Genomic DNA, 19,301 nt, shown 5'->3' on the forward strand with positions numbered 1-19,301 from the left:
CTGGGCAACAATTGTGTCTTTTAATTAAAAAAAAATAGTTCATTCCAGGTGAAGCAATACATTTCAACTCTAAGTTTAAACATTTGCTTGTACTATATCATCTGGTATTTTGTCAAGCACATGAAATACAGGATTGAATATCTTTATTTTCAACAATATCCAATTAGTTCCAACTATGAAGGTATATTGGTGAGACACTGCCTTAAGTGCAGAGTCACAGAAGTCCACCTAACAAATGTATTGTACAAACTATAGGCCAATTAATTAATGCCTTACAAAACATTTTCCCTTAGTAGTTTTTACTTGTGCAATCAGGAAGATAAGAAGGGAACTAGAATGCATCTCATCAATATAATTATATCAAATAAAATATTGTTAAAATGAGAGTCTCATTGCTTTGCTTGATAGAACAGATATTTAAAGGTGTGGTATGCTGTGTGTACCAAGGGAGCAGGAAATTTCAAGAGCCTTGGGCATACTATAAAAAGAACTGGGCTAGATGAACAGGGGTCAGCAGTCAGAGAAAGAATGAAGCACAAAGTACCCTTAATGCCTATGATATTTTTCTTTTTTAGAAATGGGTTGGACTAATGAGGAGCACCATTCAAAGACATATCAGATATTTCACAGAATCCTGTCTACTCCCTGGAAAACTGGCTCAAACATATGGGTGTTGGCCATTCAAAACTGGAAATCTGAAATGTTTTCTTTTTCATTTTGATCTTCATTAAATATGGGCTGCTCTCCCTGATTTCAGAGGGAAGACCAATATTGAGGAATACTAGTCTGTTTTTGTGAGATGTTGAAATTTTTCTCGGAAAGATATAAGAAATCCTAAGTCTTTCTAAAAAAAGACAGAACTCTAAAGACATCAGAAGGATATCAAAGTCAGTATCAAGGGAGGAGTGAAATGGCAGGTAAGAGGTTCTTTCCGTAAACAGTGACTCATGCCTTCTGGAGAAAACACTAGGCTCCTGGTTACAACCGAAAACCTCCACCCGCAGCAGCCCATCAGAGGCCAGGGGCATGGAGCTCCTGAGAGGGACACATGTAGGGATGATTGGTGGTGCTGCTGAAGGCTGCCAAGATGAGACAGCGGTGTGTATAACTGACAGGACCAATTGATGAGTGAGCGGGTTTCCTGCAGGGTGATAGATGCGCTTCTGAGATCTGTCAGACATGGCAATCTCTACCCACCTCCTCTGATCCATGCTTGAACAAATGATACTGCTAGAAGAGACAGAGAACCATCTTTAAGTGTTATAAATCCTTGAGCAGGAAAGGGAAGTGTGCAAGACAGCTATTGCTTTAAATTTCTCCTTCCAAAAGAAATTTAGATTTTTGCCAAAGTGGGACAAAGACATTGAACAGTTTGTGACACTGACATTTGTAAATGGCTTCAGATACTGTGATCTTAGAGAATTATGAGAATCTGAAGATCGCCAATACTAGTACAAGCAGATACTGGTAGACTAGGAGAATTTAAAAATAAATCAATGAACAATCAACTGGTTCAAAATAGAGGAATGTTTAAATAAGAGTGCATCCACTTGATAGATTATTACGAACCATTAAAAAAGATAAATACAAAGACTATTTAGCCACAAGAGAAATGCACTGGAGAGGATGGAAAAACACCCATCAGAGGAAAGACTGGGTGCGAACAGATGCTGTGTTAAGATTGAGTGAAATAATGTATGGCAAACATCTGTTCCAGTTCCCAATACTAGAGGGCATTCTACAAATTTAAAATTAGACAAATTTTAAATTGAATTTAAGGAAGTTATTAGAATCATGGTTGTTTGTTCATTTTATTTACGTCGTATTTGTTTGTTTGTGGCTAGACACAGAAGGATCACAGGATAAAAAGGGAGAGCCTGAGATTTGCAGACAGAAAGAGGAAAAGCACCAGAGAAAACAAACTGCAAAATCCACTTTGGAGAACGGGACACGAGAAATACACAGAGCAAATCACTACGTAACTGCGGCTCGGCAACATGGAGAAGAAAGTAATTTGGAGGGGGATAGAATAACATTTGTGATAAAAGCTGTGGGAGTGTGGGTGATAAATAAAGAGGTGATTTTTAATAAAGGGAACTAAATTATCATCCTATACATCTCTAAGACTTGTTGGAAGGATGATTTAGAACAGAATAATGCTCACAAAGAAAATGATTTGCTTCAAAGTTATAAAACCATTGTGAAATGATGGGAAGGCAATCTTTGGTGTCATTAAGATGCACTCCTCTAAGAGATATCAGAAACTCTCAGGTGGAGACAGGTAGAGAGCACCAGACGCAGATAAAAGGAAAGAAGAGACAAGACGGTGGTAGCTAGCAACCAGGCAGCAGGAGCTAATGGAGAAGCGCACTGGGTGTCATCCTAGCAATGCCATTGGAAAGGGAATCAAGTGGAAGACGATGTCACTCACCTGATATGTTTCAAATCAGTAAAAACAACATATCTGCTGTTGAGCTTGCAAAAATTCTCCCAAATATCAAGAGATTTACCTTATTCAGGCAGCTGACACAGGGAGAGCACTCATTACAAACTGAATTGGGCCCCCCACCTCAAAATTCATATATTGGAGCCTTAATCCTCATTGTGACTATATTTGGAGCCAAGATCCAGGGCCTTTAAGGAGGTAATTAAGGTTAAATGGGCTCATAAAAGTAGCGTCCATCAGCAGCACAGGCCCTCATCGTGGGATGGGACTGATGGGACTGGTGTCCTTACAGGAAGAGGAAAAGACACCAGGGATCTCTCTCTGACTGATCACACACACACAGAGGAGAGGCCACACAAGGACACAGTAAAAGGGTGGCCATCTGCAAACGGCGAAGAAAGTCCTCACCAGAAACCAACCCTGCCAGCGCTTTGATCTTTGAGTTCCAGCCTCCAGCACTGGGAGAAAACAAATTTCTGTTGTTTAAGCCTCCCAGCCTGTGGTATTTGTTATGGCAGCCCTCACAGACTAATACAACGCCCAAAGGGAATGGAGAAGGGAATGAGCAAGGAGAGGGATTTAATAGAGAAAGAAACAACACTGGCAGAATGCCCAGATCACACGGTATTGCAAGCTTGCAGAAACGAGTTGGTTTTTCTTGGTCATTTGAGCTTTTTCTGTCCATTACGACCTGTTCTTGGAATTGGTGACTCAAGGAAGGAATAGACTGAGTGGGTAGGTCTCCGGTACCAAGGAGCAAGGGGAGTCAATGGACATTCAGAGTGGGATATTTTGTGGTTATATATGCCGAGAGATGCTTGACATTTCATGCTGAAGAGGAAGAAAGAGCTTGTGAATAAAATGTAAGTGACAGAATCCTTAGAAGAAAGTGAGCATGTCACCTTATAATTGATCATGCCAGAGACGGAACCTTGAGAACAGGCAGGTGTGGGTTCTAACACACAGGGGAGGTGATTTCAAAGGCTCATGGAGAAGATGAATGTGTTCCACCTCAAAGAGCAATGCCTTTACCATCACTGACATTGGGCCCAAGTCTTTAGCTCCATTCTTCCTTACTAGATGACTTTGGAAGTACCTCCTAAATTTCCACTTCCTAGTTTGTAAAATAATAATAGTAATGCCTGCCTCCACCACCTTAGAGTCTACAGAGCCCAATGCAAAAGGAATATTTGCCAATATGAATGATAACATATGTCAGCATACGCAGAAAGCTATGAACTCTACAAATCTGGCAATGAAAATCACAAAGGTACACAATGAGGAATTAGAAACATGACAGGAATCTAAAAAGAGCAATGAAGAGTTACAGGAAATGAACAAAAAGAATATGTGTACAATTCAAAGAGGAAAAAAGAAGTTTGGAACTCACAAATGCTTATAAACGTAGCTACAGACAATGAAGAAAAGTGCTGCGTAAGTTTGCAGGCAAGAGAAGCACCAGGAAGCTGTGGTTACACTCTTCATAAAGTTAATGATGAAAATTTGAAAAATAGAGAACTAATTTTATTTTTCTTCTACCCTCCGTAAAGGAAAAAAAATCTTTAAGTGGGAAAACAGAAAATACAAGCCAACATAAAGGAACTGAAGACCAAGACAGATAAAGAAATCGAAGATTTCTTTCCAGAATGTGGGGACAAGATTTCAGCACAATTTCCAAACTGGAGGAGATCATGTGGCAGCTTCAGAGATGGAGAGGTGCAAGGAGGGCCTGGACGGGGGCAGATGCACTTCCAGTTTAGGCTCATGATGTATTTTGTGTTTGCCTGTTCACTGAGGTCGTCAGTCCAAACATGATGGGAGATACCGGCCTATCAGATTATATTTGCTATACATAGGAAAGGGGGGAGGGAGGGGGGGAGGAAGGGGGAGAGCCAGTAAGAGTCGGTTGGCCATGATAGTATGGATCCTAATGAATTATGACAGACCAGAATAAAGTACTCAGCCTATCTAAATGAAATCTAATAGAGATAAATACAAAATCCAAAAAAAAAGTTAAAAAAAAAAAAAAAAGTGGTCCCCTACCTAAAAATGACTTTTTTATCATTAAAATAATACACAGTGCTCCAGTTTATCTAGCCTGATTGTTCGTCTCCTCTCTTTTTGGTGTTTCAACTGAAAAAAAAAATACAGACAAGCCACCATTTGGTGTATTCTTTCCACATTTACTGAATATCCTCTTTTCTCCAGGCACTGTGCCAGGTGTTACAGACACAGAAATGATTAAAATAATACCTTCGCCTTTCAAAGATTTCACCGTTTTCTAAAGGAGACATATTCTCGAAAAATACAGTTTGAGAGTCTATGATCAGGGTAGGAACAGGCGAACACTTAGGGTGCTCTGGAGAATCTGCTAAGATGGTGACAGCTGAGATGGTTTGATCAGGAAAGGCTCCGCACAGGAAGGAGGTCAGGCTTGCTTTAGGTAGACGTTTTCCAGGAGGATTCAGGGGGAAGGGACTGATGGCCATCAGGCAAAAAGAACAGCTGATGTAAAGGCCAAACAATAGAGGCCAGAGGACGTGGGGAGGGGCAGCACTGTGAGAGAGACAAAGGTGGAGCCATCAGCAAATACGAGGAGGAAGATACTCACTTGTTATGCTAATAAGGCTGAACTTATTACTGAAGGCACCTAACTATGAAGTAGAGCTACAAGGCAGGAGTTACCTTCTTTTTAGATAAAACCTTAAAAACTGATGGAACATATCAATGCATTATGGCAGGCTCACCTAAAAATACAGTAATACGCGTAGTATTTAAAAATCATGCATGATGTGAAATGGAAGGAATGGAAGTCACAGGAAGTCGTGAGGGAAGGAGACAGCTGCCGCGCAGGTCCTACCAGCCAAACCAACTCTGGCAATCCCGAAGATGACAGATGCCACAGCCCGATCATCCCCATATCCAGAAGAAGGAAAAAAGGAAAATGATCAAGGCTCCATTCTGCTAACTCAGAAAATCAGAGAACTGCCAGCAACTTCTCTAGAGAATGTTTCAGTGATTAATACCACTACATATACTACATATACATTCTTTCCATGATAATCTATAGCATGTTGCAACTAGGTATTTAAATAGAGATGGAAAGAAACCGTTCCACAGGCAAGCACATAGCAAGGCTTTCAAGAAACGAATGTGGTCATTTACAAAGCCACACCAGCAAATGGCTCAGTTTTATATGTCAAGCTTAGCAAATCATTGTGATCATCGTTTTATTCTTAGTGCCTAAAACTCCACATCAGATTTTTATGAGCCTACTTTTTCCATTTCTCTAATAGGTATTTGACTATGAAATATTTTATTTCACTGTGTTCTGTTTGGAGATTAGGTCCTATAGGATGCTGTGAGTTTAGGAAACCAAATGTTATCTTCAGTGCTTGCTCGTCGCTTTCTTAACCATATCCTGCTTCCTTTCCCAAAGCATCCTCTCTTTCGTTTGTATGAGGAAAGGCTACACATCTTATGATACTTAAAAGATTGTGCTATGACATTTTACAGACACCTGACGTTTTCCTAACAGGATTACAACACAGGCTCCATGTTAAAGCACAACCCTTCAAATAAGCACAGAAATCATACACACAATGGAACCAAAGAGCCTATCTGAGCAGCTTTATAACCTTGCACAGAATTCCCTCACCACCACTTAAGATAGAATTGTTTTTATTTCAGCAATGTTCATTTAATTAAGTCCTAAGCATCTAAAACATGGCAAATGTAAATATGTATTATAAATCCTTAATTATGAGGATCGCTAAGATTTCATGCAGCTTCCCGCCTTGGAGATAGATTCTTTTTGTTCAATATCAGCCAAAATTGAGAGATAAAAGCGAATGATGTGAACAATGTTAAACTTTATAATGCCCTTCTCTTGGTACCAGTGTCTTTACTGCATTGTCTTTGAGAGTTACATTCTGCTTCATTGTATCTAGTGGTGTTTAGGCCAAAATCTCTCCCGCCATTTTCTGCCTTCATTGTCATGTTCAGAAAGATTAGCTAGAAGTTGAGTTAAATGCTGGGGTCCCTGAGATCTCCATGTCATATCCTAAAAAATAAAGCACTTTGGGATCAAAAAATGGCAACATTAGCCCTCTGTTTGGGAGGAGTTTAAATTGAATCCAGAAAGACCTCTTGCTAAATTTTAATCTCACATACTGTTTTGTTTTGTTTTGTTTTGTTTTGTTTTGTTTTGTTTTTATTTGACAGAGAGAGAGAGAGCGAACACAAGCAGGGCAGTGGCGGGTAGAAGGAAAGGGAGAAGCAGGCTCCCTTACAGAGCAGGGAGAGCCCAATGTGGGGCTCGATTCCAGGACTGTGGGATCATGACCTGAGCTGAAGGCACTTAACCAACTGAGCCACCTAGGTGCCCCCATATACTGTTTTTTAAAACTATACCAGAGATTATTCTGGAATGGTAGCAACTAAGAAATAATCTTATTCTATATTCTAACCCTACTTAATTAAAAATGTGTCACCCAGGGACAATGTTTTCTATTTCTCTGCCAATATGGACCTTTCCCAATTTCCACCAACAGTATCTTCCAACATATGCATGGCAGTGTGTCACACACACACACACACACACACACACACAATATGACAATTTCATCTCAGCAACTCATTTCCCCTACAGACCAGTTTCAATTTAGCTCCTTCCTTCTCTTTGGCTATCTGCTGATCTGATTTTAAAAGACAAACATGGGGCGCCTGGGTGGCTCAGTGGGTTAAGCCGCTGCCTTCGGCTCAGGTCATGATCTCAGGGTCCTGGGATTGAGTCCCGCATCGGGCTCTCTGCTCAGCAGGGAGCCTGCTTCCCTCTCTCTGTCTCTCTGCCTGCCTCTCTGTCTACTTGTGATCTCTCTCTGTCAAATAAATAAATAAAATCTTTAAAAAAAAAAAAAAAGACAAACATGGGACACCTGGCTAGCACAGTTGGTTAAGCATCTGCCTTCGGCTCAGGTCATGATCCCAGAACCCTGGAATCGAGCCCTGTGTTGGGCTCCCTGCTCACTGGGGAGTTTGTTTCTTCTCCCTCTGCCCCTCCTCCTGCTCATACTTGTTCTCTCCCTCTTTCAAATAAATAAAATCTTTAATTTAAAAATTGTTTAAAAAAAAGACAGATACATATCATTATCTTTGAAAACTAAAGATGTCTTAAAGATAGATAGATACTCGGGGTGCCTGGGTGGCTCAGTGGGTTAAGCCGCTGCCTTCGGCTCAGGTCATGATCCCAGGTCCTGGGTTCAAGCCCCACATCGGGCTTTCTGCTCAGCGGGGAGCCTGCTTCCTCCTCTCTCTCTGCCTGCCTCTCTGCCTACTTGTGATTTTCTCTGTCAAATAAATAAATAAAAATCTTAAAAAAAAAAACATTAAAAAAAAAAAGATAGATAGATACTCAATCTCTTACAGCACAACTATTAGCCCAGAGGGAAATTTAACTTTCTCAAATTTTCCCCCAAATCTCTCTCTTGGGTCTGATACAGCAAAGGTCAGGTTGAGAGCAAACTGTGGGGCTCTGAGTTGTGAGCCATTCAGTTCAGATATCTATTCAGTGTCACCCAGGCATCTACCAACTCCAAGGCTTGTGACCAAGTCCAAAAAGAGTTTATCGGTGCCCTTATTCAAAGGGCATTTTTAAAAAAATCTCTATATATAGGTTATAACTGCAGAGTAAGTCAATGATAAGATTATAGGTTATAGCTTGCTTTGAAACTATAAAATAAATGCAATTTAGGAAGGCAGGTGAATTTATATATTTACATGCTGTTTCTAATATCAACCTATGACCTCAGTTGTAAGTACCATAATTGCCAGTGGGGGGAAAAATGGTTACAGAAACAAATATGTCTTTTATGATTTAGAAGCACATAATATCTTATTCTAGAGCACTGCCAAGTAATGAGAGGTACTTAATTAAAAAAGTAATTAGAGCTATAGCCAACTGATACATATAATACCATTTTTTTCTTTTGTAATTTAAACACCTTAGAGGTAAATTTCATCACTGTTCTATTAAATACTTACAGCATTAAAAACTTTTATTGTTACTAATTTTAAACTACTTAAAATGTCAAATGTTTTCAAGCTTCACTCACTTTCCCAATTATTACATTGGAATGACTCATTAACTGTAACATAAACAGACCCACTTTTACCTCCTGTTATGCTTTATCTTTGCTTTTATTACCAGAGTACCACTTTTCTGTGAACCATGACAAAAATTCATTGGAGGGAAAAAATAACCCCAAACCAAACACATACTCTTCCTCTCCCAACTACCAATTTTCCTCAAAAGAATGGAAACAATGATACTTTGTAATAGATTTTTACATGTACATTCCTTACCATTACATAATAGTTTACATGGTACATAATAGTTCATGTACCTGAACACCTTAGCAAAAACATTCTGACAAAAACTTTATCGTCCAGAAATCAACTGGGAAAAAAAAAAAAAAAATATATATATATATATATATATATATATATATATATATATATCTTTACTTGTGAAGTAGAGTATCAGATTTGGTCTTTACTACATGGTCCTGGGGCAATCAGCTTTGTAAGGGTCCAAATTCAAAGACTAAAAACAAGGAAAGTTGGTTCTAGAAGTCAAATAAAAAAATTACACATGCATACATACATACATGTATAACTACTTGAAGCACAGGAAACAGGAAACAACTACAGCTCTAGAACTCACTGAAGAAATTTGAGTGTTGAAATCTTAGGCACCAGAGTGTCCCCCAAAAAAGCAGTCAAGAAGATAATCCAATGGTCAATGACACCTCCATTATTTAGAAGTACAATTTACTGTAATTTAGAGTTATGGGTAAACTATTAAGAAATTTTAAATATTTTTTAAAACTCTCAAAGCCTTCAAATTACAATATTAATCTCCAGGGTAAATAATTTCATTTAAGACTATTTAGTTAATTGAGGCTTTTTGATGAATTCATTCTACCTTTAAGAAAGACTTTCTTGGGACGCCTGGGTGGTTCAGTTGGTTGGACGACTGTCTTCGGCTCAGGTCATGATCCCGGGGTTCCGGGATCGAGTCCCACATTGGGCTCCCGGCTCCATGGGGAGTCTGCTTCTCTCTCTGACCTTCTCCTTGCTCATGCTCTCTCTCACTGTCTCTCTCTCAAATAAATAAATAAAAAAAATCTTAAAAAAAAAAAAAGACTTTCTTAAAAAAGTCCTTTCACATCAATTTCATGTGATGTGACGAGCATGGGGTATTATATGCAACTGCTGAATTGTTGAACTCTACATCTGAAACTAGTGATGGACTACATGCCGGCTAACTGAATTTCAAAAAAAGAATTTAACATATTCTTTAAATGCCAATGTAAGAAGGAAATAAATATCTCAATTGTAAAAATAAATTAAAACCTTGATTACCAGGAAAAAAAAAGGAAAGACTTTCAGTGATAGTCACATGGTCTCCTAAAGTTCCAAAGTTTTTGTCTGCATTTAGTTTGGGGCACTTATTTCTCTTTCTGAGATTTTCCTTTTTAAGTGACCTTAGCATTTAATCATACAATTCAAGACCTGTTTTTAACGATCTGCTTATTAAAGGGTATTTCTAAAAGTGTCTAAGTGAAATACCCATTAAAACAATTATCCAGGGGCACCTGGGTGGCTCAGTGGGTTAAGCCGCTGCCTTCGGCTCAGGTCATGATCTCAGAGTCCTGGGATCGAGCCCCGCGTCGGGCTCTCTGCTCAGCAGGGAGCCTGCTTCCTCCTCTCTCTGCCTGCCTCTCTGCCTGCTTGTGATCTCTCTGTCAAATAAATAAATAAAATCTTTAAAAAAAAAAAAAAAAACAATTATCCATAAATTCTATGAGAATTTGCTCCACCACTGCCACAACATAGCTCATTTCACTACATGAATGTAGGTCATTCTTGAAACACGTCCTATTTTAAGCAAATACTCTGCGACAGGTCTCCCCTTCGCCATCATACTTGTCTTAAAAAACAGCAATGATTTTCAACAAATACTAAAAAGGTTATGGAGGACAAAATTCCTGAATCAATAAAAATTTTTAAAAATTAAGCTAAGCAAGAATTGAAATACCAGCCCACGGAAAAAATCAGATCAAAGCCTGCGTTATTTAATATTTCACCAGAGATATTCACTACCTATCTGAATAGGCATATCTGGGGTGAACATAACAATTTTGGATAAGCTTTCACTACTCTTTCTGCTGATTTCAGGAGCTGGGTGGGTCTGTGAACTTTCAATCACTAAGAAGGAAAGAAAGAGATTTTAAAAGTAGACTGGAGGACTTAGATAAACTTACTAACTGGCAACCTAAAGGTTGTGGGATTCATTAGTTGACAATATTAAGACCCTAATACTGATTTATCTGAAGTAAAAGCCATTCAAATTCTAAATATGGTATCAACTTGAGAAATACAGATATTTATAAAGCAAAACTGATACTCTGTTGTAAAAAAAATTCAGAGCCATGTAATGGCAGGTATCCCTGACCCTCATCATCTATTCACAGTGGACAGTCATGAATCCCACTACAGTTCCTGCTGACACCCAGAGAAAGTCACATTTCAGTGAGCTCTACAAGACAATCCTTGGCTGTCTTTGATTTGGAAGTTGGTTTTTTGATAAGACAGAAATCTTCATTAGAGCTGAGCCATTAAAATTAACAGAATTATGAAAAATAAAGTATGTTAACACATGGCCATTTACTTCGGGGAAAAAAGTTACCATGGAATTTCGATGAAAAGAACTTGTAAAATGTTATATTCCATCATATTTTTAACTTAAACTTTAAAAAACCCCACATTAAACAGTATAGTGTAAGTAAAATGAGGCCAATGATCAGTTCTTGGAAATGAAAAGGAAATACAATTCCAAATGGACAAGACATTTACATAAAAATTAATTATGTTGGCATGAGTAGGTGAAAGGCACCTGCCCAGTTATTATGAATTCTCAGTGGGCAGTGCTTAAATGGAAGTCTATTTTTTTAACTTATTCTAGAAAGTTTGCCAATTTCAGAGTTTGTAGGAAGCTGCTACTGTAAATGTCATAGGGATGAGAATACTCTTCCTGTAAGATCATCTCCCTCATACAATCAGTGATTCCAAATGCAAGTTTCTGATTAGTATGGAATGGGATAATTTACACTCATGAAAGTATAAAATAACAACAGAATTTTCATTTGAAATATCTGAGATGCAATTACTTATACACTTTATTGAACTTCTTATATTAACACATTACTTGAGATTGAAGGTGCCCCTTTAGCAACCAAAACTGCTGAAGCTTTACAAATAGTTACAAGTAATTCACACCCACTGAAATAGTATCTCTGAACAATAAAGTCTTTAAGAAGAAACATATGAGGAAGATACTGATTTGAAGGTTTCTTCTGTTATACCTCCTAGTAATTACTTTCAGTACCACAATTCCACAAGTATGTATTTCTGTGCTAAATAATTAAGACTAAATTTCATCATAGCAGTATAATTTATATATTACCCATGTGTCACCACTATACTGTATGTTATTTAAATCCATGGGTGTTTTCCTATAAAAGCCAGATAGTACAGAATATTATGAAGATCTTCATATCAAGAGAGGGAGATCAATTTCAAGAAAATTTTGTTGATAAAATGCAAAATATAATAATAATGCATACAAATTTTTGCCACACAGGTCTACTAATGATAGGAATGGATGACTGAAATTCAAATTTCATTTAATTTTTTTGTGCTGCAAAGAATTCTTTTAATATTTTCCAAACATTTTTTAAAACTTTTTTTTTCCAAACATTGAAAATTAGAAAAATGACTCTCAGCTCACCGGTTCTACAAAAACAAGGCAGTGGGCCATATTTGGCCAACCTCTGAGGTAAATATTGCATTATCTTACAATTGATGTTATGCAATTCTACTAACTGTTTTCCCTGAAGAGGTAAATTATCTCAATCTTGATATAAAGATTGGGTCCCTTAAAGGAACTGTTGATATCTGACACAATTTCCAAAATTTTAGAAGACAATAATGTTTATTACTAAGAATGAGCCCTATGAGTGCTGTGAAAGTCCTATTTTTGAGCCCCATGTTCGGTATGAGTTGTGTCATCCCCAGAGCTGGAGACGGCCCTAATCGGAAATTATCTGGATGCACGCAGTCGGAAGTTGGGAGAAGGCACTAAACTGAAGAAAACAAATCAGCGTCGCTGTTAGAAAAGTGAGTCAAAGCGCAAGCTCACCCATGTGTCCAAAGGTCACCTATTCATGCATTGTATCATATCATTATATTTCATCAGTACTCTACTATTACGGTCTAATTGTTTTTTGCCATGGGCAGAAATTCTTGGGAGAAGGAGGAAAAGTAGGAAGCTTCAGGAAGGAATTGCAAGGTTGAGTTTTAACAATTTGGGAATCTGTCCAGTTGCATTTCACATTGGAGCCCGGACCCCACAAGAGTGATGATCCATTCAAGCAATTACCCTCATCTATTGCTGATTTTTAACATACTCTTCCCATGCTTCTGTCAGAGTAGATATCAGATAATCCTTTTTTTCAGTTAGATAAAAGAAAGAGTTTAACTTCTAATTAAGTCATTCAAAAGCTACTTGGTGAGCATTAAATATTTTCAGAGTAAGACTCAGTAGGATGCCAGGAAGCCTTCATCACATGATCTGCAAGAGTAAAAATAACAGCAAGACTCTTACTTGCCTTAGTCCATACAACTGTTCCTTCTTTTGTGGTGAGTCAACTTTTCCCAAAACACTTTCACGTTGAGCAAGAAACCGTGGGTCCATAAGAGTAATTATAAAAATAGATATCTCCCTTCTCACAATTTATGTCTCTTGGGAGCAAGTGAAGAAACCAACAACAGTCTGCACAACGTATCACAGAGCAAGCTCTTCCAGAAGGACCTGTCTCTAAACTTCCATGAAAGGAACACCTCAACATAACAGCATGTTTGTCTTGATCAGAACAAAGGGGAAAGACCTGGGGCTGGTTCACTGCTTTTGAAATGTCCAGTAGGGCGCTAGTTGACAAAGGATGGGGTCCATTCAACATATCTCATCTGTAGACAGGTGAGGAGTGAGCAGAGTCACCAAATATGCGTGAGCACATGTGTCTGGTGGTTTATACAGATTTATTTATGTATATATACATGCACATACACATGAACATGTATACAGACATGTGTTTATTTGCACAGAATCCTTCCAATTTAAAGTTACCATGTTGATTGATTTTGCTCAACTAACATTCAAATTACAGTACACCTAATCCCTGAGCTGTTCCTGGTTTAGAGTGCTGTCCCATGAAAGCTTTCACACTGACAGCCTTGGGTAGTCTTGAGCAGACTCAGTGGAGAACAAATCTGCTCTTGGTGAATCAGCTGTAAATAAAGGGAGAAGGTCTTTGTATTCACCTAGGACACTGACCTTTAATTTTATTTATTTATATTCAATTCTCCCTGACTTTAACATTGGCATTCAAGATTGATTCATGTTTTAATACAAAGTCTTGTCCAGAAGAATTATTGGTGTTACTGTAAGACTTTATAATGCTTATGCTGAAAAAATGAAAAATACAAAAAAATAAAAATACTTATGCTGATTGATGGTCACTTGTCCATACACCAAATCCCAGCCTTGCTAGTAAACATATATACTTGTTATACAAACAAGATAAATCATATGAAGCGCCTTGTTAGTAAGTAGACCTTGCTTCCAACCAAAAATTAAAAATTAAAAAAAACCCACTAAGTGCTAAAGAATAAAACAAAAATTGGGAAATGAAATTTTTCTCATATGTATTATTGCAAAACATGAAATGATGTTAATAAGAAATTATTAAATACAATTTTAATTAGATGAGGGCACTTAATTGCATTTTTGTCACTCTAACAACTGTCAACTCAATATATGGTAACTCAATATATGGTAACCAAGAACTCCAACTTCAATATTTAAATAATTCCTAGTAATTTAAAATTTTATAGGTTCTTATAAGTTTTTCAAGTATTTAGAAGAACATTAAACCACTTCACAAACAAACCAAAGCTGAGAGAATATAGAAGCAGGGTTGAAATTTAAAGTGTCAGCCAGAGGCCCAGCATACTGAATATTCTGCTTTCCTCAGGTCTCAGCAGCTCCTCTGCCCTTCGCTAAAAAGATCTATTACAAACGAAAGCTATTTAGTATCTATCTGCCTTTTATTGGACTCCAAGCAAACAAACATAAACAACTATCAATCAAACAGATATCAATCATATTCATATATTATTAACCCAAATATAGGCAGTGCCTTGATAAGGCATGACTGTGTCTAGGCCAGACTTCAGCTCTGCTTTTCTGAAGGGAAGGATGCTTCAAGTGATGTGCTTTCCATTGTAAGAGTGACCTCTAGTGCCTTCCTTTTTTGTTGAACTTCTGTAGTTGGACAATGAATTACTTAAGCCTTCTCAACAAAACTTTGTGTGCATGGGTGTGGAGTGTGTGTCTGTCTAGTTGTTGTTTGTTTGTTGCTATGCTTGTCAAAAGCTACCATTACAGCCTTCCAAGATTCTGACCAGGTGGAAACAGGTAAATTTTCTTGTCTCATGGAATTCTTATACAACCAAATGAAAACTGAGTCTGAAACACAGTGCAGCATCTGGGGGGTGTTCTCTTCTTGCAGAGTGATGGATACACCACACCAGTCTATGAGCTAATATGCATGGGAACCTGAAATCACAGGAGCCCGTGCGGTGTAAATGGACATCTGACTTGTGCCAGAGGGTCATTCATCATGTTTTTCCCACATCAAAGTGCTTTAGTGTGCTCAAGGGATGCATGGGAGCAAATGCCTGATTACTGGCTTATTTGTAGCCCCAAACCTACCCCTGGTTATACAGCAACAGCAACAGCAATTCCTGAACAGGCCTCATAGCCCTTTCTGGAAAAGCAAATGAGCTTTTCTTTTTAAATCAGAGAAAGAGGTAAAAAGTTGAATTTGCAGGGCTTATTTATCATTCATCAAGGAGGGGGGAAACCTCCCATTTGGGGATTTTAACCCAAATAACAACTTTTAAAACTTTTCTATCTCTAACAAAACATGGATGAAGGGAGTTCTGCCAAATTATATTGAATGATACTTAAATAAGAAATAAGGTCTTGGTAAATCTTCCCCGAATCAATTAACTGAGAATATCCAATCATAAATGCATAAAGTTAAAACTAATGCCTTTAAGAATTCATACTTTTGAAAAATCACATAAACATCTTTCCTTAAGCAAAATGTAGGGATGGAGACCCCTCTTTCAAGAGTACTCAAATCTCATTCTTTAGGAGTGAGGGCACGATTCTTAATACTGGGGTTCACCTCTGCCAGTTTTGCTCCCGAATTCTGCAGTGCCTTTCAGTTATTGTCAGTTATTGAAAGATGCAGCCAGCTATCAGTCTGCCAATGCAAACTTCGGAAATCCAAGCTAATGCAGCATAAGGTAAAGTCTGCCAGTTGTTTTCCTGATACACAGAATTCCAATAAAATTCAGTAATCCTTGAGAAGGAAGAAATGAAGACATTCACAGGCTACTCCCTGGTTAAGATGCTAATTTAATGTTTTACTAGAACTTGAGCTCTCTGAATGAATATTCAAAGACAGGAGGATAAGATCCTGCTTATGGCCAAAAAAGAAAGGAAATGACACTTTGCATATTTTGACCAGATCAGGAGGAAAGACATGTGTAAAGCCAATCATATTTGCAAGATTTTTAAGTGAGGCTCATTTATAGCAATATGCTTTGCAGCAAATTTCAGTTGCAAATAATAATGATTAAAAAAACAGAATTAAAGTTTTGCAGAGAGCCTCCCCCCCCACCACCACCCCTTCAAGTTTTAAATCATTTGCTGTATACTTACAGGAATTCCCAGCTATGACCCTGTTCCAATTTTGAGTAGATAACAGAAGTAGCGTCTTGAGGACAGCTCCGGTGATAGACCCCATGTTCACATTTGTTGGGTTCCCCCAAAAGATCCTGAGTGGCTCTTCCAGCGCTGCCTGGGTCTTCAGCACCTCTGGGTCTCAGTCGATCTCCTTCCTTCTCTCCTCTCCTCTCTCTCTCTCTTTCTCTCACACACACAGACACACACACACAGGCACACACAGAGACACACACACAACCCACACACAGCCCTGATTCCTCAGTGAAAGGCTCCCAGCATCTTTCCTAACAAGCATCCACAGCGACGAGGCCACGCCCACTCCTCGCCACGGCGGTCCCCGACTGTGGCCGCGGTCCCTCCTCCAAATTCACAGGGGCGCTCGGAGCCCACCGCGCGCTGTGGCCGCTGTTGGAAGCTGCACCTGCCGGCGGGGCCTGCTGCTCCGGGTCCTCCTCGGGGCTCCCTCCCCGACCCGCAATTCTCCAACAGTCCTTAACCCTTTCTCCCCTCTGGAGATGTGGCTGGGGGAAGGGGTGAGGCGGTGGAGCCTCCCGATTTTCCGGAGGTCTTGCCTTTTAGCGGAGCCAGTCAATACACTGAGCTCATTCCTGAATATCCGGGAGGGCGTCCAGGTAAAACTGCGTTATGTTTCAAAACAAAAGCATAAAGGAAGACAGAAATAACTAAGCCGTATTGGTAAACTGTAGCTAAAACTGTCCTCGGGGAAAATACTTGCTGTTGTTTTTCTCTGTTTATATAAAACTATCCTCTTCAGCGACGGTGCCAGGATTTTATTATGGAAATTCCTCCCAAGGAAACAGACATTCCTGTTTAGCAGATATTTAGAATCATCTGGTAATAGTCTGCAAGAAATTAACATTTCTTATTTTAGTGCATCAGGAGGCCAAATCCCCAAATTGAACGCTTTGGATGGATTTATTTTGATGAATACATCATGCTGTGAATAGGCAGCTGCATTCTACAAATTCTTTAATAACAATTCCCTAAATGCCCGAAATGAAGAATGATGGGATACTGAAGGGGACCCCCCCCCTCAACACACACACAGGCACACACACCCCAAACCTAAACAATGGAAAGATATAATTCAAATGCTCTAAAGGAGAGAGGAATAAAGTTGAATTCAGAAGCTCACCGACTTAGGAAAAATTACTCTCCTAATGGCTGATTCATGAATACTGCTATTTCTTCAAACAGAATATTAAAATATTTAAGTGATGGGGTTACTATCCCATAATTAGTGGATCACATGGTATCACAGAGGATAATCTCTTTAAAATAAATGCAAAGCTATCTAACTGATAATGTGCTAGATTTTGTAGGAATCTAGATTTCTCAAGCCTCTCTTGGTGATTACAAATTAGAAGACGCATAAGCCTGTAGCAGCAGTACCCTTGCTGTGGAATGAATGAAATAAGGAGCAAAAGGAGAGATGCATCCTCCTGTCTAGCCATAAAGCTAAACAAATACATTTGGCTCTTGCCTACAAACAAAGCAGAAGAGGTTGTTTTTTTTTTTTTCTTTTCCTACTTTACAGATGAGAAAACAAGAACAGAGAATGTAAATAATTTGTAGAGGTCATAGAGTTAGTTAAGTAAAGTACTGATGACTGGACTTTGTTTTTCTGACTCCAATTTTCCTGTTCTTACCGTGGGACTTACCACCCCACACATCAGAGGACACCTCCTCCCTGACCTGGCAGTGGTGGTTAAAACCAGAGGCCCTAGGTTTAAAAAAAAAAAAAAAAAAAGGAAAAGAAAAAACCCAGTAAGGAAAAGAAAGGTCACTGTTTGGGTGTTTACTTGTATTCCTAGACCTACATCCCTGATTTTGTTATTTTCTGATATTATATATTAAGCAAAAGCAGATACAAGTTGCCAATTTATGTCAGGTAATTCCTCAAGGGGATTATATTTTATTAAACACATACTATTTTATTAAACACATATTAAACACATATGTCACTTGTTATCTAATTAAATTATTATAGCAATCTTTGAGGGAATTATCATTAAGTCTATATAGCACAGAAACTGAAAATCCAGGAAGTGAAGCCGTATGTCCAGAGTGCTCACAGCGAGTGAGGAAGAGAGAAGGAGGGGCTGGCATTCTGGACTGCCAAGCTCTAAAATCCTGACTTTAAAGGACTCCACACTGAGGAATAGATTCCTGGGCTCTCCGGAAGAATAAAGTTGTCTTCCTATTAAAAATTTATACTTAGTTGTTCCCATAAAACAAATTAGAGAATGTGTTTTAAAAGGATCAGTACACATAAATGAAAAATAACTGAACCTTTCATGCCAATAATAACTTCTTTAGGACAAAGCGTAAATGATCACAGCAGCCATCAATGATGGCTTTTCTGTATGGGTGACCTGTAGCTAGAGAATGAGGTGGGGGCTGGCCCTGGGGGGGAAGACCACAGCATTTCAAGCCTCCGCAACGCCTGTCCCTGCCTGATGACCACACAGGGGAGAGACTGCCCGGACCACGTGAAGCAAGGGAGAGAATGTGGACTTTGCAAACAGAGGAGGCTAGATCTGAATTCAGCTTTCACTATGGTTCTCATTAAGTGACTCCATTTCTCTGGCCTTTGATTTCTTAAAAAAAAAAAAAAAAGAAAAAAAGAAAAGAAGGGCGCCTGGGTGGCTCAGTTGGTTAAAGCCTCTGCCTTCAGCTCAGGTCATGATCCCAGAGTTCTGGGATGGAGCCCCACATAGGACTCTCTGCTCAGCAGGGAGCTGCTTCCCTTCCTCTCTCTCTCCCTGCCTCTCTGCCTACTTGTGATCTCTGTCAAATAAATAAATAAACTCTTTAAAAAAAAGAAGAAGAAGAAAAAATAATGACTGAAAGAGCCACTGTGATATAATATATGATGAGTACAGAGCACCT

At 38.8% G+C, this 19,301-nt stretch overlaps 1 protein-coding gene across 2 annotated transcripts in view; it reads right to left on the minus strand.

The window, feature by feature from the left end:
* The window catches only part of CNTNAP4 (contactin associated protein family member 4), a 249,365-nt gene extending 232,816 nt beyond the window's left edge, over positions 1-16,549 (minus strand). For both annotated transcript variants that reach the window (XM_047712348.1, XM_047712349.1), the window contains exon 1: positions 16,365-16,549. In XM_047712348.1, coding sequence (XP_047568304.1) covers positions 16,365-16,449 — 85 coding nt within the window. In that variant the 5' untranslated portion in view covers positions 16,450-16,549. The remainder of the gene's footprint in view (positions 1-16,364) is intronic.
* Positions 16,550-19,301: the final 2,752 nt, after the last annotated feature.

Source organism: Lutra lutra, chromosome 17, assembly GCF_902655055.1.
Source record: "Lutra lutra chromosome 17, mLutLut1.2, whole genome shotgun sequence".
Lineage (NCBI taxonomy): Eukaryota > Metazoa > Chordata > Mammalia > Carnivora > Mustelidae > Lutra > Lutra lutra.